The sequence below is a fragment of the Pseudorca crassidens genome, chromosome 4 (assembly GCF_039906515.1).
Source record: "Pseudorca crassidens isolate mPseCra1 chromosome 4, mPseCra1.hap1, whole genome shotgun sequence".
NCBI classification, from domain to species: Eukaryota; Metazoa; Chordata; class Mammalia; order Artiodactyla; family Delphinidae; genus Pseudorca; species Pseudorca crassidens.
This window is the reverse complement of record NC_090299.1, coordinates 4,253,014-4,266,425: the sequence shown is the minus strand read 5'-3', so window position 1 is coordinate 4,266,425 and position 13,412 is coordinate 4,253,014. Positions and strand designations below refer to the sequence as shown.

General features: G+C 50.4%; 1 protein-coding gene across 1 annotated transcript; it reads right to left on the bottom strand.

Annotated features, from left to right (window-relative positions):
- Positions 1-275: 275 nt before the first annotated feature.
- On the bottom strand, positions 276-12,862 carry GRPEL1 (GrpE like 1, mitochondrial). The gene is made up of 4 exons (XM_067735027.1): positions 12,713-12,862; positions 10,553-10,715; positions 9,127-9,208; positions 276-2,359 (listed from the first exon to the last, which is right to left on the bottom strand). The coding sequence occupies exons 1-4, from the start codon at positions 12,805-12,807 to the stop codon at positions 2,013-2,015; spliced, it is 687 nt and encodes a 228-aa protein (XP_067591128.1). The 5' UTR covers positions 12,808-12,862; the 3' UTR covers positions 276-2,012.
- Positions 12,863-13,412: the final 550 nt, after the last annotated feature.

The following is a 13,412-nucleotide window of genomic DNA, read 5'->3' as shown; positions in this document are numbered from 1 at the left end:
ACAGCGCTGCCTCTGTCACCTACACGTGCTATGAATCCAGGCCACGACTGCACAAACCCAGGAACTCGACAAGAGTGCAGCCCACGGGTCTTTAATTGCCAGTGTCAGTGTGTACAAAATTAAATGTTTTCCTGTTAGCGGTGATTGTGGATGAGTGAAACAGTAAACAAATAGCTGATCACCTTTAAGCGAGACCATCTCTAGGTTTAGCACCTTTTTGCAGGTGCAGCTCTAGGTGAAAAGGGATGGGATGGGACTGCACACGTTCCAAGAAATTAGTTTGAAAATTACTTCTTTATTCACCCTCATTTTACAGATGAGTCCAGGGAGGCGAAAGGCTGTGCTCACAGCCACAGTGTAAAGAGCAGGCGTAACTCTCGGCTGTTTCTCAATATGCTGTACTGTTGCCTTTAGTTTTGGGCTATGCTCTTGACCAAGTTATTTAAAGCAGCTTAAAAGAAAAGGGGGACGGGCTTCCCTGGTGGCGCAGTGGTTAAGAATCCGCCTGCCAATGTAGGGGACCAGGAAGATCCCACGTGCCGTGTACCAACTAAACCCGTGCGCCACAACTACTGAGCCCATGCGCCACAACTACTGAAGCCGGCGCGCCTAGAGCCTGAGCTCCGCAACAGGAGAAGCCACCGCAATGAGAAGGCCGCGCACCACAATGAAGAGCAGCCCCCGCTCGCCACAACTAGAGAAAGCCCGTGCGCAGCAACGAAGACACAACGCATCCAAAAATAAATAAATTTATAAAAGGGGGGGAAATTTCTTGAAATGGTATAAATTGGAATTTTAATTATGGGAATATCACCTACACCTTTCAAATCGACTACCCACCTTTCTTACGTAGTATTGACCTTTAATCCTAGAAGTACCTCTTAGAAGCAAAGCTAGTGGAAGGTTACTTTTTTTCCCCTCGTTTATAAGAATACCTCAGTCATTCAACTTTTCCCCTCAAGCGAGGAACGGAGGGTCCAGCGGCGAGTCACAGGGCCAGCGCTTGCCGGTCGTGTGTCCTTGCTGCTGCTTCCAAGTGTCCACGGTCCCCTTCCGGGACAGAAGCCAACACGTTTACGTGTGTCAGGCGCACAGCTGCAGGATTTGAGCAAAGACCCGGAAAGCTAAGCCACACTTCTCTGCTTAGTAAGGATCTCCTCCACCAAAGCACACAGCTAGCAGAGCGTAGGAAAATAAACAACAGGGCTTCAATCCTCTGAAATAAAATTTTAAATTTAACATTTTAAATGTTAAACGTACCAAGCACACAGTCCCTCAGATTTCTAAGGAAGTCCATCTTACTAGGGGGAAAGTACCTTCTGGTCATTAGTAACTAGTTGGGTATAGATTTAAACCTTTCTATAAAGAGATGAACAAAACAGGACGAAAGTAACTGAGTGTGTCAAATTCAGTTACTGGCAAAATAAGGAGGTGAGGACGTTAGGGTGTGCCCGCTGGTCTCTCACCTCCCAAAGCCAGAAGACGATCGCTCTTAGCAGCGAGACAGTAACTCATCATAAATGAACGCAAACGCGTTCTTCGCCAAGGGTGTCGTACAATTTCTCTTAGCAAGAAAAATGTTTAAACTCTTGCCTTGCCTTCACTGAGTGACGGGTGGTGGCTAAGCAGTCCAGGAACTCGCGTGCTACAGTGAGACGCAGAGGACGCAGTGCAGCCGGCGCAGCCAGCTAGCAAACAGCAGGACTCCTGAAGACCTTTTATTCATTTGAAATACTCTGACGTCACCAGAGTTTGAGCAGACACGGTGTTTTTCCTGATACCCTAGGGTCCGGTAGCATCCCGCCGGCCTGTCCTGTGAGCACGTGGAACTAGTAACCCCCGAATGTTCATTAACACAACTGTGCAACTGGCTTACTTCCTGTCCAGCCACTGGTCACTAAAGCCTGGCAACAAGGTTTAGGAAAAGGTCACGCGCACCCGCAGCTGAGGAAAGATGAAGTGGCCTGAGTCAGCGAGTGATCGTAACAAAGCCCCGGAGCCCGTGGGGGCCGCTAAGCCGCCTTCACCACCCCAACCAGGGCGGGTCTCAGGGTGCGCCCGTGCAGCTTGTACCCCACTTTGTTAACGAGCGCCACCGTGCCTGGCTCCTTGCCCTCAACCGGCGTGTGGAACAAGGCCTCGTGCTCGTAGGGGTCGAACTTGGCCCCCGCGGGGTTCAGCCGGAGTAAGCCGTGCTTCCTGAACACCTTCTGGATCTGGACCTCAGTCATCACGAGCCCCTCGTAGAGGTTCTTCAGGTGCGGGTTATCGTCTCTGATCTCCTCCTTCGGGACGCACTGCGTCGCCTTCTCCAGAATGTCCGCCACCTCCAGCAAGTCCTTGCAGAGGCCCTGAATGCCTACACGCGGTTAAAGAAGGACAGCATTTGCATTCTGTGCCAACTGCGCGGGCAACTCAACACTGTAAGCCCCGTTTGCGCCACACACGGTCTATTTAATGACACCGTCTCAAATCACTAGTTTGCCCTAGAACTTCCATGGCTGGATTAAAAAACAGACAAACTTTCTGGGGTTTAGACAAAAGCCAATGAGGTATAAAGACCAGCAGCTGAAAACCTGCAGAACCACCATCAGTCCTGCTCCAGGCTAAGAGGACGTGCAACCCCCGCAGACGGCAGAGCCAGGAAGGGGCGCAGGTGGCTGCCTCAGCTAAAGAACACGGGGCCTGGGGCCACATCCCTGGCTGTCACGGAACTGCCCATGTGATCTGGTTAACCTCTCTGGGTCTCAGCTTCTTTGGTTATAAAACAGGGATAACAGTACCTAACACAGTGAGGTTATGAGGACAAAACCACACACACTCAGAGCACCTAGAACACTTAAGGACTCAATACACACGTTAGCAATTATTTGGCACCGTGGGGTAAAAGTTACCGGGACACACCCCAAGCCTTAACCTTTATCTAACAGAAGAAATAACGTGTTAAAAAACTTCGCACAGATACAAACGTTTGTGGTTCCAAGACAATGCTTCAGCTGCTGAACGAAGGAGGTCAGGGCGGATGAGAGGCGCACACGGCTCAGCTCCCCCGGCCCGCCCCACCCTGGCCCCGGCAGCGCAGCGACCGTGAGGCTCTAGCACGGCCCACTCAAGTCTTCTCGGGTCTTGAAGGCTGTGCGTCTCGAAGGAGGCAGCGCTCGTTTTAGGCTTTACTCTTTCACACAGGGTTTTCACCCCACTGCTTTAAAATGAAATTAAAATTCCACCTATCTGATAAAGATGGGAGCGTCTATTAAGGATTAACCCTGTGCTAGTTCCCGTATGGTCTCTGAGACACGCAAGAAACGGTCACACAAGTGGCAAGTACAATCACAGTGATACTTACACAAGGCGCACTCGTGAGTGCTGAGAAGAGATTAACCTAAGGGACGTGGTTCAGCAGGGTAGGCAGAGGAGGGTTCTGGGAACTGAGGCCTGGAGAGTCGGGAGGGAGCCACACGTTGGAGGAACTGAGGACGGCCAGCCTACCAGGAAGATGCAGACCCAGAGTAGCTGAAGGTTCCAGATGGTGCAGTGGAATGGGTAGAGGTCTGCTGTGGCCACTCTGCCTAGGGTGTGGAGCAGGGATGCAAGAGCTGAAGCTGGCCTGGGCCACAGCGGAGGCAGCAGAGACAAGTGGATGAAGCAGAGTCCAAGCATCACCACTCACCGGATAGGAGGGGAGTGAGCTTGAGGGAGGAGAGGACAGTTCACATGCCTGGCCTAGACACCTGGGCGGGCAACAGTATCATTTACTCAAATGAGGAAGACAGGAAGCACAGGCAGAGGGGAGAATCCAGTTTAAAACACCCCTGAGACGTCCAGGTAAAGACATACAGGGCTAGAACGCAGAAGAAATGTCTGAACTGGAAAGAGAACCTGCGCGTGGATGCCATTCAGACCCGTGGGAGGGCAAGTCAGTAGGGGGGACGGCGAGAGGAGGGGGGAGGGCTGCTCCGAGCCCTGAAGAACCCAGACACGTGGAGGGCGACAGACACGCAGCCAGCGCAGGCCATGACCCGGAAGAGGAGGAGCAACAGGAGGTGAGGTGACCGCATCCAGGAACGAAGAGTTCCTAGAAGAGGTGAAGCGCCGCTGTTAAGGGGCCCGCGAGGGAAGGGTGGGGCCCGCCATGGCAGCCTCTTGCTGGGTGCCGCCTTTATGAGCTCTGGGAGCACCAGTGCCAGGGGCTGCCCACACGCGGAGGTGAGACTGAAAACAGAGCCCCCTCCTCGCGGCTGTGTGATCCACGCCACTGCCGCCGACTCTGTCAACTCAGCAGCGCGTGCAGGACGTCTGAGTGGAAGGGGTGCTCCCGCGGCTGGGACAGGTCCGGCCTTCGCAGCTGTGGGCTCTGTGGGCACGCACAGAAGCAGGGCCAGGGTCTGGGCGGCTCCCACGGCAGGTCCAGGCGCACGACTACTCCGGTCCTGGTACCTGACCTCAGTGGATCTGTGCTGGTGGTTTTGTGCACACAGCACCTGAGGGACCCCAGGGCCAACTGCCTGCGTTCCCACGGTGCAGGCGGGGCCGAAGGCAGTTGACAACAGCGCACTTTGTGAGCCCGCACAACAGGTGACAGATGGCATCACAGAGCACACTCCCTGGTAGATGGCTCTGGTGGAGGGATACTGGGTGGCTCCCCTTCCAGCAGGAGCGCTCCAATCCTGCCTGCCCCACAAGGCAGCTCAGAAACGGATCTGGGGGCCTCTATTCCAACAACTAGGGAGCAGGACCTGCCCCCAACAGGGCTGTGACAACCACAGAGCAGAGAGGAGGCCCCGCTCAAATCCAGTGCAGACTCTGGTCACCACACCACCAGTCACACCTCCTATCAAGGGGATAATGGCCAGGATATGATGAGGAAAGAGGTGGCAGGCATCCACACTAAAAACAGGCCTTGGGCCTTCCCTGGTGGTGCAGTGGTTAAGAATCCGCCTGCCAATGCAGAGGACATGGGTTCGAGCCCTGGTCTGGGAAGATCCCACATGCCAAGGAGCAACTAAGCCCATGCGCCACAACTACTGAGCCCACGTGCCACAACTACTGAGCCCACACGCCTAGAGCCCATGCTCCACAACAAGAGAAGCCACCACAACGAGAAGCCCGTGCACTGCAACAAAGAGTAGCCCCCACTCGCCACAACTAGAGAAAGCCCGTGCGCAGCAACAAAGACCCAATGCAGCCAAAAATAAATAAAATAAAATAAAATAAAAAACTCACTACAAACAAAAGTCCAGGACCAGATGGCTTCACAGATGAATTCTACCAAACACACAAAGAACCTATAGCAATTCTCAAACTCTTCCAAAAGACTGAAGAGGAAGGACACTATGAAGCCACCATCACCCTGACGCCAAAACCAGACAAAGACACCACCAAGGAAGAAAATTACAGGCCAGTATCTTTGATGAATACAGATGCAAAAATTCTCAACAAAATGTCAGCAAACCGAATCCAACAACACGGAAAAAAGGATCATATACCACGACCAAGTTGGATTCACCCCAGGGTCATAAGAATGGTTCAACATATGCAAATCAATCAATGCAATACAGCACATCAACAGAAGAGAAGACAAAAACCACATGATCATCTCAGTAGATGCAGAAAAAGCATCTGATAAAATCCAACAACCATTCATGATAAAAACTCTTATGAAAGTGGGTACAGAGAAAACACCTCAACATTTAAAGCTATTACGACAAACACACAGCCAACATAACACTCAATGGTGAAAAGCTGAAAGCCTTCCCGCTAAAATCTGGAACAAGACAAGGATGCTCACTCTCACCACTTCTATTCAACATAGTACTGGAAGTCCTAGCCACAGGAATCACACAAGAAAAAGAAATAAAAGGTATCCAAAATGGTAGGGAAGAGGTAGAATTGTCATTATATGCAGATGACATGATACTATATTTTGAAAACCCTCCACACAAAAACTACTAGAACTGATAAAGGAATTCAGCAAGGTAGCAGGATACGAGATTAACATACAGAAACTGGTTACATTTCTTTACACTAACAATGAAATATCAGAAAAGGAAAGTAAAAAAAACAATACCTCTTAAATCCCATCAAATAATACTTAGGAATAAACCTGACAAGGAGGTGAAAGACTTACATGCTGAGAACTATAAACCATTAGTAAAGGAAACTGAAGATGATTCAAAGAAATGGAAAGATACCCCGTGCTCTTGGACTGGAAGAATTAACATTGTTAAAATGGCCATACTACCCAAAGCAATCTACAGATTCAATGTGATCCCTATCAAACTACCCATGACATTTTCCACAGAACTAGAACAAATAATCCTAAAATTTATATGGAACCACAAGACTCAGAACTGCCAAAGCAATCCTGAGGAAGAAGAACAAAGCTGGAGGCATAACCCTCCCAGACTTCAGACAATACTACAAAGCTACAGTAATCAAAACAGCATGGTACTGGCTCAACGACAAACATATAGATCAATGGAACAGAATAGAGAGCCCAGCAATAAACCCACACACCTACAGTCAACTAATCTTTGACAAAGGAGGCAAGAATATTCAATGGAGAAAAGACAGTCTGTTTAGCAAGTGGTGTTAGGAGAGTTGGACAGCCACAGGTCAATCAATGAAGTTAGAACACACCCTCTCACCATACACACAAATAAACTCAAAATGGCTTAAATAAAGACCTAAATAGAAGACAAGACACTGTAAAACCCCTACAAGAGAACAAAGGCAAAACATCTTCTGACATAAATTCTACCAATGTTTTCTCATGTCAGTCTCCCAAGGCAACAGAGATAAAAGCAAAAATAAACAAATGGGCCCTATCAAACTTACAAGCTTTAGCACAGCAAAGGAAACTAAAAACAAAACAAAAAGACAACATACAGACTGGGAGAAAATACTTGCAAATGATGCAACCTACAAGGGCTTAATTTCCAAAATATACAAACAGCTCATAAAACTCAATAACAAAAAACCAAACAACTCAATCAAAAAATGGGCAGAAGACCAAAATAGACATTTCTCCAAAGAAGACATACAGATGGCCAATAAGCACACAAAAAGATGCTCAACATCGCTAATTATTAGAGAAATGCAAATCAAAACTCCAATGAGGTACCACCTCACACCAGTCAGAATGGCCACCATTAAAAAGTCTACAAATAACCAATGCTGGAGAGGGTGTGGAGAAAAGGGAACCCTCCTATACTGTTGGTGGGAATGTAAATTGGTACAGCTACTATGGAGAACAGTATGGAGGTTCCTCAAAAAACTAAAACTAGAATTACCATATGACCCAGCAATCCCCCTCCTGGGCATACATCCAGACAAAACCATAATTCAAAAAGATACATGCACTGCTATGTTCACAGCTGCACTACTTACAATAGCCAAGACATGGAAACATGGAAATGTTCAATGACATGAATGGATAAAGAAGATGTGGTATATATGTATATTCAATGGGATATGACTCAGCCATAAAAAAAAGAATGAAATTATGCCATTTGCAGCAACACAGATGCAACTGGAGATTATCATACCAAGTGAAGTAAGTCAGAAAGAGGAAGACAAATACCATATGATATCACTTATATGTGGAATCTAAAGTATGGCAAAAATAAACCTATCTATGAAACAGAAACAGAATCAGACACAGAGAACAGACTTGTGGTGGACAAGGCAGGGGGGTGGGGAAGGGATGGAGTGGGAGTTTGGGATGAGCAGATGCAAACTATTATATATGGAATGGATAAACAACAAGATCCTACTGTAGAGCACAGGGAATTACATTCAATATCCTGTGATAAACCATAATGGAAAAGAATATAAAAAAGGGAGGGCTTCCCTGGTGGCGCAGTGGTTGAAGAGTCTGCCTGCCAATGCGGGGGACGGGTTCGAGTCCTGGTCTGGGAAGATCCCACATGCCGCGGAGCGACTGGGCCCGTAAGCCACAACTACTAAGCCTGCGCGTCTGGAGCCTGTGCTCCGCAACAAGAGAGGCCACGACAGTGAGGGGCCCGCACACCACAGTGAAGAGTGGCCCCCGCCTGCCGCAACTGGAGAAGGCCTTCGTACAGAAACGAGGACCCAACACAGCCAAAAATAAATAAATAAATTTATATATATATTAAAAAAAGAATATAAAAAAGGGAATATAGGGCTTCCCTGGTGGCGCAGTGGTTGAGAGTCCGCCTGCCGATGCAGGGTACACGGGTTCGTGACCCAGTCCGGGAAGATCCCACATGCCGCGGAGCGGTTGGGCCCGTGAGCCATGGCCGCTGAGCCTGCGCGTCCGGAGCCTGTGCTCCGCAACAGGAGAGGCCACAACAATGAGGGGCCTGCGTACCGCAAAAAAAAAAAAAAAAAAAGGGAATATATACATGTATAACTGAATCACTTTGCTGTACAACAGAAATTAACACAACATTGTACATCAACTATACTTCAATAAAATTAAAATAAAAAAAAAGAGAGATTTGTTCTCTGTGTTGAACTCGGATCTTATCAAGTTTCCACTGTGAGCACTCAAGGTCTTGCTGTGAACCTGAGGTTCTGCATCTACAACAGGGGGACTGAAAGCTCCGTCCCCATAGGTACTCAAATGGTAGCCTTTTGGGTAATCAACACAACACATCTGGGGTTGGGAGACGGGCCTCAGTGCCAGCGCCATTACCAGGTTTGTGCTGAATGGCAAGTCATTTCAACCTCACTGATCTCAACCGTAAAAACGGGAAGGACGATAACAGAAACATACAAAGGTGACAATGCAAACAGAATCTGAGGAGGTCCTAAGTGAGACCCGTGTTAGGGCTGCTCCAGCTAAGGAGCCGAACCTCATAGAGCCGACCTGCTAGTTACCTGCAGGCTCACACCGAGGTCTCTGTGGAAGAGCAAAGCACACGCTCCTCATTGAAGGAATCACGCTCACCACTCCGAGTGCGAGTCCTAAGGGCAATTTTGCTCCTTCTAGACAACGGCTGACCCATCTCCAACACTGGAGGGAGTGAAGCAGCAGGCTCCCCACCTCCTCACGGGGCTGGCCCCTTTGCCTGGCACTCTGATACCCCCTCCCTTGCCCCGTGTTTCCCTCGGTCAATGTCATGTAACGTTGAAAGTTACCATATAGTTTCGCCTCCTCCACCAATTTTTGGCTCCTCTGCCGCAAGTTCTCCGTATCTGCTAAAGCTCGCTTATACTTTTCCTTAAAAAAAAGAAAGGGAGAAAGAAAGACTGATTCACGTGAATTAAATATGGAACAAATTCATAGGAAAGCGTATCTGATGTAACAAACTCCAAGTCAAAACACAAACAACAGCTATCATCACGTTTGAAATTTTGGGTTACAGACAGCTGCTGCTTAATAAACACAAACACATTAACCCGTGTCACTGTTTCCAGCAAGTGGGGAACAGATGGCCCGGTGTCGCGTATTCACATAGCCCCCAAGGGCATTCTCACTCAGTGTGCAGCTGGGGAAGGACAAGGAGAGGCTTCTCATTTCTCATGGTTCCGATGGCTCTCCTCCAGGGAGGACCATTCATTCATTCCTCAGCAGAATCTCCAACTTAAGGGAATCCTAGAAGCCCGGTTAGGGGCTGACCCGTTCAGTTCCCACACCCTGAAGAGACGTCTAGGAGAACAAGGAACCTGAGTGGACAGCTTTGGCCTCTACGCCACAGAAGAGGAAAAACCCCATCAATGAACCTCTGGTATTGTTAACACTGACCAGGTATGATTCAGTTGAAACATTTACTGTGCACTAATCATCTGAATTCTGGCATCTTCCTCATTTTGCACCAACTTTTCCTGTAATCTCATCCGTCTCCTGGAATTTCTATTTTTCGTGTGCACCAGGTTACCGTGTTCAGCCTTCAGGCGATTCCAGAGCCGTGGTTAAGAGCAAGGGCTCCCAGGCTCAGGCCCTCGCCCTGCCACTCAGTGGCCAGGTGACCTTGGCAAGTTTACCAAACCGTCCTGGACCTCAGTTTCCTCATCTGTAAACAGGGATATTAACGGCTGACTCACAGGGTTGTTGTGAGAATTAATATAAATAAAGGGGTGAGAACGGCCCCAGCACACAGTATTTGATATTATCATTCTTAAATGCTCACAGAGCTCGATTTGTGCCACTCATGCTTTTCCACATGGGGTCATAATCCGTATTACTAATCAGTTCACAGAACTCCTACCTCCCTAGGAGAGCGCCACGTGGCCGTACCTCTGCCCCCCACCCTTGTCCTTCCCTAAGACCAGCTTAAAGGGCCCTACTGAATAGTCCTCACCTGTAAAGACCATTTTAAGCCTCAATTCAATATAATCTAGGTAGCACATAGAGATGACCCTCATGACAACCAGAGCCACACAGGCTTTGGGTTCTATCCCTTCTCCGGTAGTAACTTGTTATAGGACCCAGCCGTAGTCCTTGGACAACGATGGGATTTGTCTGGGCTCCGTCTCTGTTGTCACGGAGGCTGGCCAGACGTCCTCGGAAAAGACTCACCTGGAGTTTGAACGACCACGCTCCCCCCAGAGCCCGCAACCTTACCATGGTCTCCTTTAGCTGCTCTTCCAGCTTGACCTTCTCTTCCATCAGTGTCTTCTCTGCAGAGGGCAGATCTGTCTTCTGTTCATTCTGACCCATGTCCTCTTCCAAGTTCTGGCCATTGTTCTTCTGTTTTGTAGCTGTGCACAGCAGCCGAGGAGAGGACCTAAAGACAAGTCCACACGCTAGAAATTAAGATGTTTGTTTTGCTTCTTAAAGTCAGATGTATGACTTAAGAAATCAGAATTTAAAACTATGTGCTACTGACCCATGGGGGAGAAAAGATTTATTTCAGATCCAATAAAGGCATATGACGTATAGAAGCTATTTGTTGATATAAAGTCTTCTGCAACAAATGCCTAAACTAACATGTCAGTGTACCAAGGCTATGGTATTAACCTCCTCTTCTTCCCACTTTAAACATCTCCTTCTGAGATATGGTCACCCAGGCCCACCACACAGCAATGCAGTAGCTACTACTGGAGGTGAGGCCCAGTGCTGATGCTCATTACAAAGCTGGAGGGGCAGAGATCTTGCCCACACGGTACTTCGGGCATGCAAAAAAGATATCTACACACAAAGAACCGTAATGTGGGGTTTGAAAGTGATAAAAGAGGAACCATGCACTTTGGGAGGCTCAGAGTAGAATATTTCTAGCTTTGGGTAAATGGAAGGCAATGAAAGGGTTTGTGCAGCGAGGCTTTGAAGGATAAGTAAGAGTTCACATACAGAGTCAGGAATGGATGAGACAGACGCACTTCAGGAAGAGGGAAGGACTGGAGGTTGGAAAGCATGCGGATGGTATGTACAGGGGAAATACAAAGAGCTCTAAAACTAATGCTGCAAGGGACTTAAAGTATTACCCAATCTGATCCCCACATGAAAAAGGTTAAGTGATAAACTCAAGGCCGCAAAGCCATTAAGGAATGATACACATCTCTGCACCAGGTCCAGTGGAACTCTTAATTATGCCACAGTCCAACCTGAAAATAAACCACATGCGATTTCTTCCCAGATTAAAACAAACTGCCTCAATGAACAGGAAAGCTAGGAGTACACAGAGCATATGTACAAGGATGTTTACAGCAACTGGAAACAGATCGCTGTCAGAAGGAGACGGCTGAACAAGCTGTTTCTGCCGACCCCCTCCTGGAGCGCCAGAGGCTCCCGCAGCAGCCAGAGCGAGTCTCGCTTTGCTTTGCAGGGAGGGAGACGGAGGCTCCGGGGGCTCAGTTACCCCGAAAGCTACGCATACAATTCAGCTCTCTAAACTCCCCAACTTGAGCCTCTTGCCACAAACCCAGTTCTCAGAGCAGAAATCCACGCGTCTTGGCAATTAATTCCAGATACAAAAATCACAAATTACTCGAGCAAAGAGGCCTTTTCACTCGGGCTTTCCAGGGGGGGCTTGTTCCCACACAGTTCTACACCACGTATCGGGCTGGAATCGCCGCTGCATCCCGCGCGCTACCGTAGTCCACGCTGCCCGGCCCGGTCTCCCCATCACTCAAGCAGCTCCTGCGGGGAAAACCCAGCTCCTGCTCTGCGCAGCTTCTACCCAATCTGTCTTCTACCAGATAACCTGGTTCTGGGAAGCTCCTCCAACGCAGACGGTGCTAAGCACTCGCTAAACTAACTTATGAGGCTAGACTTTGAAAAAGCAGAAACCGCCGCTTTAAAAAAAAACACGAAACAAGAAAAGCCAAGGTGAGGGCACTGCCTCGTGACCCCCGCCGCGGAGTCACCGCTCTTGTATAAATAAGCCGCTGTCGCCACCGTGGGGCAGGCACCGCTGCCCTTCTGACCTCAGGCTCCTGGGCACGCGGAGGTGGACGAGGACTCGGGCCGAGAGGAAGGAGCCAGCGCGCCGCCGCCCCGCGCCCCGGGGACCCGCACACGCGGCCGCCTCGCGCCGGCCTGGGCTCGCGGGAGGCTCAGCGCGGCCTCGGGCTCGCGCGGGGCGCCGTCCCACCCTCCCCGGGTCCGCCGCGCGGGCATCACGGGCAGCGAGGCCGCAGGGCAACCCCGCGGTGTCCGCACCCCGCGTGGGGGAACCGCCGCCCACAGCGCCCGGGCCGGAGCCGGGCAGGACTCGGGTCGGAGCGGACGGGGGCGGCACGCACACCGCGCCCTTCCTCAGCCCGGGCAGCCGGCGCCCCTTACCTGAGAGACAACGCCAAAGCCGGAAGGCTGTGCCGCGCCACCCTCACGCACCGAGCCGCCATAACTGCTGCGGGGTCTGCGCGCGCACGGGGCATGCGCGGAGGCGGCTGACCCCTCCCCTCGGCCACCAGGACACTCGCGCAGACTCTGTGCTTCCTTCCCCCGCCCAACTACTTCCCCTCAGCCAATCCACCACCGCTTCTCCTCTGATAGACAGATCGTACTCACCACTAATTGCCGGTCTTGGAGTAGCACTCTCCCCTCCCCCGGTGGGCGGGGTCTGAGGCCTTCCAGAGCCCGAGAAGGTGAGGAGGTGAAAGGTGAAGGAAACCGTGGGAGGAGACTCTCCGCGGAGGGGCGTGGTCAAAGGAAGAACCAATAGGGAGGGAGCATGGGGGTGGGACGCCGGAAGTACGGACTTGGGAGAGCAGAGGGGCGGCAGTCGGTTTTCCCGCGTGGTTGTACGTTGCACGTCTCAGGCCGCCCTTTCCTCTGGGAGTCGGCGATGCGCCGGGGCTGGCATTTGTCCTGTTCTACCTTGCAGCGCGAGCTCCTGGGACCGTGCCGGGCACCGGGCGCTCAGTGTGGACTAACTGCAAATAGGCCAAGGACAAAAGCACGTCCACGGGCAACCGCAGGACTTTAAAAAAGTCGGTTAAAATAGTGTTAGGGGGGCTTCCCTGCTGGCGCAGTGGTTGAG

Bases quoted from the DNA above. Each gene is read 5' to 3' on its own strand.
- GRPEL1 (XM_067735027.1), bottom strand. From the start codon at position 12,807: ATGCCCCGTGCGCGCGCAGACCCCGCAGCAGTTATGGCGGCTCGGTGC. The intron at 9,209-10,552 runs GTAAGGTTGCGG...CTTTTTTTTAAG, and splicing joins AGCAGCTAAAGGAGACCATG to GAAAAGTATAAGCGAGCTTT. The intron at 2,360-9,126 runs GTAACTTTCAAC...AACCGCGTGTAG, and splicing joins GGAGGAGGCGAAACTATATG to GCATTCAGGGCCTCTGCAAG.